The sequence below is a fragment of the Anopheles marshallii genome, chromosome 2, assembly GCF_943734725.1.
Source record: "Anopheles marshallii chromosome 2, idAnoMarsDA_429_01, whole genome shotgun sequence".
NCBI lineage: Eukaryota > Metazoa > Arthropoda > Insecta > Diptera > Culicidae > Anopheles > Anopheles marshallii.
This window is the reverse complement of record NC_071326.1, coordinates 33989028-33998526: the sequence shown is the minus strand read 5'-3', so window position 1 is coordinate 33998526 and position 9499 is coordinate 33989028. Positions and strand designations below refer to the sequence as shown.

The 9499-nt window shown below is 40.9% G+C and overlaps 1 protein-coding gene across 1 annotated transcript in view; it reads left to right on the top strand.

The window, feature by feature from the left end:
• Window positions 1-330: 330 nt before the first annotated feature.
• Window positions 331-9499, top strand: part of LOC128709324 (neuropeptides capa receptor) — a 36090-nt gene continuing 26921 nt past the window's right edge. The window contains exons 1-2 of the mRNA XM_053804312.1: window positions 331-636; window positions 6077-6227. Coding sequence (XP_053660287.1) covers window positions 331-636; window positions 6077-6227 — 457 coding nt within the window. The remainder of the gene's footprint in view (window positions 637-6076; window positions 6228-9499) is intronic.

The window sequence follows — 9499 nt, the reverse complement described above, 5'->3', positions numbered from 1 at the left end:
AATTCCGGGTTGTGTGCTTTTTCGGTGTCGGCATAGGCAATGTACGTTCGGTCAAATTTTTTCCATCTTATCAACGTGCTGACAATGGACGTGTAACGACTAATTGGCTCCAGCAAAGATGACGATAGACACGAGTTGTTGCTAATTGCAGTGCCACCTCCACAAGGTAAAAGGAAAACAGGCGGGCAAAAAACCTCCACATCAACACGGCAAGCTGATGAACACGTGCGGTCATGAGAGAACGATAGAAAGCTTAGAACAATCCACCATCCTGCGGTAGGCGATCGGTTTGTGCGAATTCGAATCGCGTACAAATCTATGGTAACCACCATGGACTCGACCGTGGTGAATGCGACATCCCTCGCATGGTCATCATCATCGGCCGTGCCGGCGATGCTTCTGCCGGAAAGTACCTACGGTAGCTTTCCTACGGATGGTGTCACGATGTCGCTGGATGTACTGCTTGGTTTTGGTCTGTTCGATACGAACGGTACCATCGCCGGCAACGCAACCGCCGATCCCACCGAGCTGCCCCACCCGTGTGATCCATCGAGCGAGGATTTCGATTGTTCCGTGAATGACTTTCTGGTGTACGCGCGTGGTCCCCAGCGAATGCCGCTCTTCACCGCGATGCTGGTAAGTAGGCGTACCACTCCTCTCGGTATCAGTAGAACCCGGCCAGGTGAACCGTAAATTGGTGTATTTAAATTTCCCCTAATTAATTTCCGTTTCGATTAATATCGTCTTAATTAACGCAAACACATTCTCGTCACCCCGGCATCAGGCAGACGGTAGTGTGATAGGTTCGGTAATTGTGTCTACGGGGACAACTCCCACCGAAGAGGGACCACCACCATATTCCATCCCTTTCACCACACGGCTGTGGGCCCGGTGGGCATGTTAGCGCCCGTGACAAAACGCTATTGAGTTAATTTGATTACGCAAGGAAGAAATCTTCAATCGCCAACTTTGGGCGTTTTCTTCGTGCCTCTGTAGAAAGATTGCCGTCGCGTGGTAACTTCAACGTGAACTTAATCTTTATGGCATGAACATAGCATCAAGCGAAAAACAGCAGCCAAACGGGACAGAAAAGAACACATACAAAAAAATAACCTGAGCTGTAACAACACTGGGAGGTTGGAAAAGTTTTTAATAGCTTTCGGAATGAGTTCAAATTAGTTTTGGGCTAGGTTGGATGAACCGCGCTCGCAACGCAGGGACGTAAACTTGTACCGGTATTCTGGAAGAAATTCTAACGCGAGCGGTAGAGCTAGTAGAGGTAGAAGAAAAAAATCATACAAATCCTGGAAAAATGAAGGAAGGCAAATGTGCTCCTTTTAGTTTCATTCATTCCTTTCTTAATTTCATACAACGTTGGAACGTCATAGTTACACAAATAGAACAACATAAAAAAGCATGTCTTACTTAAGAGCAGCGTGTAATTCCGAATGCGCTTCGTTTTTGTTTGCTAAGCTCCCTCTCGCATTAAATCTGGTGGAGAATTCAGCACCGTTCGCCTATGCTTCCCTTCCCACGAAGGGACCATCTTTCGTAAAAATGGCACCACAGGTACATCTCCAGTCAAATTGCTCCTCGGGGAGAGACTTGCGTCCAAAACTTTCTACACTCTACGCCAAAGCTACAAACTACGCCCAATAGCGTCTACTTCTTGCGCCCGTGCATGGGGGAAGCTTTTAAAGGCAAATGATAACATCGCACGTCCGTCCATTTTACATGCGGATAAGCATGAACGAATCATATACCGATCTTTTGGTACGTTGCGGGTTTCGGGGAATGCGCTTAATCCTTGGACCATTGGGCGTGTGGCAAGCTCGGAAGCAATAAAATGGCTACCATGTGGTGTGTGGTGGCCAATTTAAAGTCCCACACATCCGCAACCGTGTGGATAAGCTGCGAAAGAGAAGCGAAAGAAAATTATCGACACTGCCAATAAGTACACACCGGTGACGTTCAAGTACCTATTTGGAGGTAAGCGGATTTAGCTCGTTACGGTGGAGAGTAAACTTTTAAGTTAGAGTTTATCGCCCTCGGTCGATGATACGTTGCGTGGTTGCATACCACAGCACAATGGCCTTTTCATGAACAGTATTCTGGATTATCTTGTAACTATTATATAATTTGTTTAGGACGATGTTTTTGAGCGTGTACATTGTATGCGACATTACATGGTTTTGTTTTACACGTCGAATTTAAAAAAAAGCTTCAAATACGTTTTGCCTGATGCAAATTTTTGGGTTTTCAAAACCGGTACGGACCGTAGATGTAAAAATGTCCCCCGGCAATTCGAACTGAACTTGCACCGAAAAAAATATCATCTTTAGTCACAAGCAATGCGACCACGAAATTCTTTATGTAGTAAATAAACATTTATGATAAGCTGTGAAGGAAATTCATCTCAAGAGACATGAAAACAAAAAGCATGACCAAACGATCCTCTCCTAAATAAGAACAAATATGCAAATGATTATATGGTCCGCGGTATACGATAGAAAAGTTGTTTTAGCTATAAGTTTTCAAAATACTCCTCCGATGCAATTTCAACTTCAGTGACCATCCTATACAATTCCAATTCCCGGGACCACACTGTACAGGGAATTATGGTGTTCGTATTCGTATTTTCCCCACACATTTCTTTTCTTTTGTTCGAGCATTAAAGTCAACTTTCACAATAAAAGCTTCCTTGCTTCATTCATCGGTGCATGTGATATTCACCATAACTGGGGCTGTAAATATCTGTCTGCTAAACTATCACGAGTTTCCACTTCCTATGCTAATTGCTAATCAACAAACGCTCGAAACAACCGCAAACCAACATAATTAACTGGGCAACTCCGTTGTGACCGGTGTTCCATTTGGGCGTAAAATAAACTCCGGGGTGGTTTGAACTTGCTGGTGGGACTATTGTGCTGTCGGACGAGTTTGGTATTTGATGTGTCTTGAAAGGGGGCGGGGAGTTGAGCGCTAGTTCCTGTGAATTCCGAAGCGTCCGGATCACAGTTTTACTACCAAGCTCAACAATCAGGAGCCCGTAGGTGCGAAAGGGCTACTCTACGTATCAGTTTCCTGCATGGTGCAAACAGTTCTATTAAACTTCAACACAGAGCGGTTCAATAAATGCACTATGGCGCAAAAACAATTAAAGTGAAACCATATCGTACCACGCTGGGGAATCCCTGCCACTCCCAAACCGGCCACAGTTTGTGGCTTTAGGGTTGTTTATGAGAAGATGGGAAAATTAATGATGATCGGCTTTAGGGTCGTGCATACACCGATACCATGGTGACCAAACCATGATACGGTAGTGAGCTCGTGTGGTTGTATGGTGTGCAATCGCTCAGCCATTATTCCGGTTGTGGCCCAACTGACCGAAGCGTGTTGGGTTGGATGCAGTTGCGTGCAAGGACAACCCACCCGGCAGGAGTGACGGGTTGACTGTTGACTGTAGATAGCGTTATCAGGTGACCTCGTTCATTCCGACATCATAATGCCAGCGGACAACTTTTGACGACCGATCTACCATGGTAAAATGGATCTTATGGAATTGACTGCAGACACACTTTTGGATAGGACGGAGAACAAGCAGCGAAACATTTATGAGGGTGATTATCAACGGCCGGGCAGTTCATTTGGAGCACATGGACAATACAGCCGCAACGAGTAAAAGCAGTGATTCACCTTGTTGGACGCTTCAATGTGGACGTAATTTTAGCCACATGGAATACGTGTTCAAATATTATTCGAAAAAAAAACTTCAATTTACTAACAATTACAAGGTTTAATTAAAAATGTGTTAAAATTACAGACATTTATATCAAGTTTCTATTTGCCGAATATTTTTATTACTTTGTATTATTTTACTTTTGTCACCATTACGATATTAAATCTATTGGCCTTGTTTTTGTAAATGTTATATTTTTTTGAACAATGTGCTTCACGATTCAGGAAGAAATCACATTTTTATATTATTGCAATTGGATCTGTTCATAGCACTTTCAAAATTATGATAGTGTTACTGCCTGTTCTGCGAGGTACGATCAAACTGCGCTCGTGTGCTATCCAATCACCATTGAATAGCACACCCCATCGCCTCCATCTTTTTACGATAAACATATCACCTTCCACATTTTCTCCATCTGGCTGGACGAATTCCATCGTATGCATACCATACCACTGACTGCACATCGGTTGTAAATGTAACATGGGATTGCGCTGGGATTGTAGATGTAACATGTGCTTCCCATTTGCACAGCGTTATTGTTGAAGCTTTAATTAGTAAAGTTACGCCTTCTGAGACTCATTGCAATGACGATCGACATACGGAACTGGTTGTGTCAGGTAGTGTCCTCAAAGGAATTGTCGTGTAATTGCAGGTTCCCTTTTTTCCAACCGGTGCCATCATATGCGCTGCGATTGATTATTGAATGTGAAGGAAAAGTTTGCGATTTAGAATCATTGTAAACAGCAGTGCAGAACTTTTTTTAAACAAATTTCTGTTTGGCTATTTAAACTGTTTTTTAAATCTTTTTATACATGTTTTACCTTCGACTGAGCACCTTCACACTCCGGAATAGATCATTCGATCCAATAGAAATGTGTAATCATAATTATTTGGAAAATACGTAGTTCTTTGAAGCATGGCGTTACATACTATATAGAAGACTATATATAAGTAAACATAGAGAAGAAACTTTATCAAATCGAGAAATTGGGAGTCAATAAATTAAAATAGGAAAAATGGCAAAGAGTTAATAACAACTCAAGAAATATGTATGTCTATGATGCCATGAAGTAATAAAAAAAAATCATCTAAGTCAAAATTTCTTCACGTTACTGGTTGAAATATACCGAGAAAAATTCCACAATTTATACATAATTGTGAATGATTTTTTTTTTTGTAATTCGCTAAAATATATTTTCTATAAAATACGCTCAACAAGCAAAAGTTTAGCTTTTAATAGACAATCGCTACAGATATCCACTTTTTAGATTGCACACGTCAAAAATTACTTTAATGGGACAAAAATCTTCACTTTAAGCAAAAATCATTGACAAATCCACATGAAAAATTCATAAGAATAGTGAGCTTAATGAAATTATTTTTATAGCTAGGTGTTACAATCCTCAATAACCTCCCTGGCATTTCGAATATTTTACATTAATAATTACGCCACCTGTGAATGAGAGTACCATTAAAAAAATCTCTTTTTCATCCGCACAAGCCAACCATCTGATGCCCATCGTTATTATAAAAAAAAACAACACAATCCGAACGCTTCATTTTCCCATTCGAGCGAGTGCTGGGTGTGATTAATTCTCTATTTCATTTCCCATTTCAACGTTACATCTGTAAGGAAAAATCAATTTTCATCTAGATGCTTTTACCGCGCTGCTTTTCCTCGATGGATGGTGGCAGTTTGAAGAGGCACTCGTAGAGCATGATTGAAAGCATTCCTTTTCTTTCTACATCAATTCCTTCACTTACAAACTGGAGAAAGTAAACGAGCGGTAAAGTTGCGTCGCGTCGTGCACCGTTTCTGGCGAAAGGTAATAAACATAAACTTTCGCTTCCCATTTGCACAGATTGCCTTCATTGCGTTCAATTTGATCGCATCACGGGAAAGAGTTGGCATTGAATTTTTGATCATCATCAAGTATAAAAGCATCGTGCCAAAGCGTTAAAGTTTTCACGTAACAATTTCTATTGCAGCTTATGTTGGTCTGCTCTAATACAGATAAGAATAAAAAAAATAGAACAGGAAACTTTGGATGCTCCATTCTAGTGCCGAACTGAAGGGATTTAAACGACATACCAGTGAGGCAGTAATGACGAAATTTAATGAATTGAAATCCATTTTATAGTAAAATGTTGAAATTTCTTCGGAGGTGAGCAGAGATACAGAAAACAAAACGAAAACATTTATTTCAAGGATATTCCATCACGTCAATTCCAGACTGTTTACGATAGGATGAAGTATGGCCCTCTGTTGTGTTGTGATTGCATTTTTTTCCAAGTATTTCCGTGGTATTACTAATATTTATTTCTCATTCCTTGCAGGTCACAATCCTGTTCGTTGGCATCCTGGTGACCGGTGTGATTGGAAACTTGATTGTGTGCCTCGTGATCATACGGCATCCCTCGATGCGTACCGCCACCAACTACTATTTGTTCAGTCTGGCCGTGTCGGATCTCATATTTCTATTACTAGGTAAGCACGGAAAGTAGGGAGCAAAAGAAATCATGTTAATCGTCTCAGATGAAGTACTTTAAAGGAAATTGAATTATGACGAGTTTCTTTAATTTTGTAAAACGTTTTTAAGTTCAGTTTCAGTATCCATCCACTTCTTACGCAACTCAATTATGATTATGGAAAATGCATAGCAGAATAAATTTGAATTATTCGTACCATATTTTAAACATGTGTAGTTATATAATCAATTAAACCACGAACGTTTTGACCAAACGGAATTATGGCCATCATAATGGAAGCAAAAATAAAACAAAACTTTTCGATCGCCGTTATCAAACTGCGTTTAAAAATTGATGTTCTATAAAACCACCACCTCAGCAATGTTCAATATGTTGGGTCGTGAAACGAACACAAAAGAGCAAACGCTCATTCATCATGTTCAACGAAATGGATGATTTATTCTCCGTCGGGTGTTTGAAAATGATTGAAAGGGGAGAAATAATTATTCATCGACGTAACGAAAAGATTTGTGACGCATGGAGGGTGAATCTGGGATAGTAAAAAATGCACCCAATTATGGTGTAAGTGTTATATGATGGCTAGTTTCGTTAATTTTTCGCGTGATTTTTTTTTTTTTTGTAGAACATGATTCATTTCATCAGTTCATAACAAGTTCAAAACGTATTCACCTCACAATGCCATGGGACAAAAGCTCAGAATGAAAAAAAAGACTTTGTACCTCTCTGTAAAATGTGTTTCAACTGTGACCGTTGACTGTGTATGTCGAGTTTTAAGCCCCGGCCATAGCTAAGTCGCTTCCCAAAATTCATGATCGCCATGAAATGGTCTTACCGGATGTGACAACTTTTCTTCAGGATTTCGACTTTACCAACACCCCTTAAACGAACGTACCCTCATCAAATTGAGTTATGCTTCACCGGTCGTGACCTCCTGTGCAAAGCGGTCCGAACATAAACATTCGCTCGGATGTTTTGTTTCCCCGGGTGGAGGGATTTGGAGAAAGCAACAAACACCCACCCTCAACAGTCGCAGTTCCGTACGGAAGTTGCTTTAAAGCGGTTTTTGGTCTTTATGCGTACAAGGAAAGCCTCCAAAACGGCCTTTCCGGGTCGAATCGTACGCAAGGAACATCACATTTCATAGTGTGGACGTTACCTTGGACCTCGGAATGTCCTGCGAAAACTCCTTCCGCACGATGCTTGCATTGGCGGGCGGCACTGGAATACATGATACCAAAGCGGAAACAAACGCACAAGCTGACGGACGGCAGTGAACAAATATTTCGGACTTATAAGCTTCTGGGGATGTGTTTTATTTCCACGCCACGACGGTCCAGCATGGAAGCGAAAGTAGCCAGTAGACGGATGGTAGTGAAGTTGGTAGTGGTTCGTTCCAGTTGAGACAGGATTGGATCTTTTCGCCTTCTGTCAAACAGTATCATTCTCTTGTGTGCAGTGAATCTTAGGCACGGAAATACCAACGCTACAAATCTGATCGGTGTTGTCGATAAACATGTTACTCTGTAAGTCTTCGAAAATCTTCACTGATACCATAAACACACCATGTTCATTGTGGCGCTAAATCTTTCGACATACTTCTAGACAGGGCAGGAATTAAAACGCGATTTCTACGAAACGAACCAATATTTACATCACGCGATATAATTATGTGCCTGGGAACCGTAAATCTTCTACCAGCACTATAAATGCTTCCACGTTCTAAAGAAAACAATTCCAGCTCGCTACTTTTCCCATTTGGCTGAACCGAAAAATTAATTCACAGAAAACGAACCAATATCAAAGCCACTCAAACCGGGGTAGACTTTGTACGCGATACCATTAAAACGTCGCACAACCAAAGCTGTGACCTTTGGGGCGAACCATGAAGCGATATAAATATGATTGTTTTTGGTAGGAAATACGATCTACCGTTTGGATGCTGATGACGTCGTGTTGCATTTTCAATTAGAGACACCAATCCAGAACAAAGCATTTGTTTTTGGAGGGTATTTTTAATATACAAAGTTCGATTTAATCGACTTTCTACAAATGTGTTGAAGACCATAACAGCAATAATAATAGTGTGAGCGAGAAGGATGGATGCGATTGTGTTTGCGATCACAACACCTTTGTTTACACTATAGAGCTTAGAAGTAGCGCTGTACTAGTAGTTAGTAGCGGTTGTATGGTTTGGATACCGGGATGATGATGGGACAGTGTCAATCTTCAGTATAGCAACGGTCGCTATGACAAATAAGGATTCTCACATCCTCACTATCCTAGCAATCATAAGGCCGAATCACGCTCCTTTGGTTTCTATTTCCGTGAACCGTTGAATTGACACACTAATTTTATGATCTTTCCAAGCAGAAATATCGTTGCAATCCGGAGTAGTTTTGATTCTAAATAATATAAATTTTAGTAAGAATTATTGTAATCAAGAATTTGTAAGCCCAATTTCTTGGCTAAATTGTTTTTGTAGGAATAATTCAATTGTAAAGTATAATGTCAGCTTGAAAAGTGAGAATAAATATCTTCAAAAGTTGGTAACAATGAAGGATAATGTATCGTTTTGGTGTTTGGATTAGGATAAAATGCAACAAGTTTTGATCTTTCAAGATTTTCAAGATCTAACTGCATAATGTAAATACTTGTCAACCCTAGAACAACTTCTAAATGACTCATTTTCTGACTCGGATTATCAACAAGCTGTGTGTTTTGGGAAACACAGCAGATTACCATCAAGCTGTGTGTTTTGGGGAGTTTGCAAAAGAATTCAAAACAATGAAGCACCACATGGAGCACGCTTTCATTGCTGTACAGTTTGAGCTACATAACTTCATTGCCATTATTGTGGGACAATTCTACTTCATACAGCTTGTATCACTGTTACATTCATTTTCGTTTGATGAGCTGCCAATGCAGGGTACCAAAAGCTAGGTAGAGAATAACAACTTTAAATTAGTCTAGCAACCAATCCAACCTCAAACGTACTGTATTAAGCAAAGTTTTGCTCCATTCAAACCCGCAACGCGTAGGTTGGGAAGGTATTGTTGTTCCGAATCTTACCTTTAAACACTGTCAACCACAGAAACCACACGGCAGACGATGACCCGGCAAGAAGTTGGCGGGACCACCCCGGGTGTGGTTGGTTTCCTGTGCGGTTTTTGCATCCAACACACGAGTCCAATCGACTTGCCGGCTGTTCGCTGCCGTTGCCAGACACACACACAGACAAAGGTCGGTTGCTTTATCGGCTAAAGGACTTGC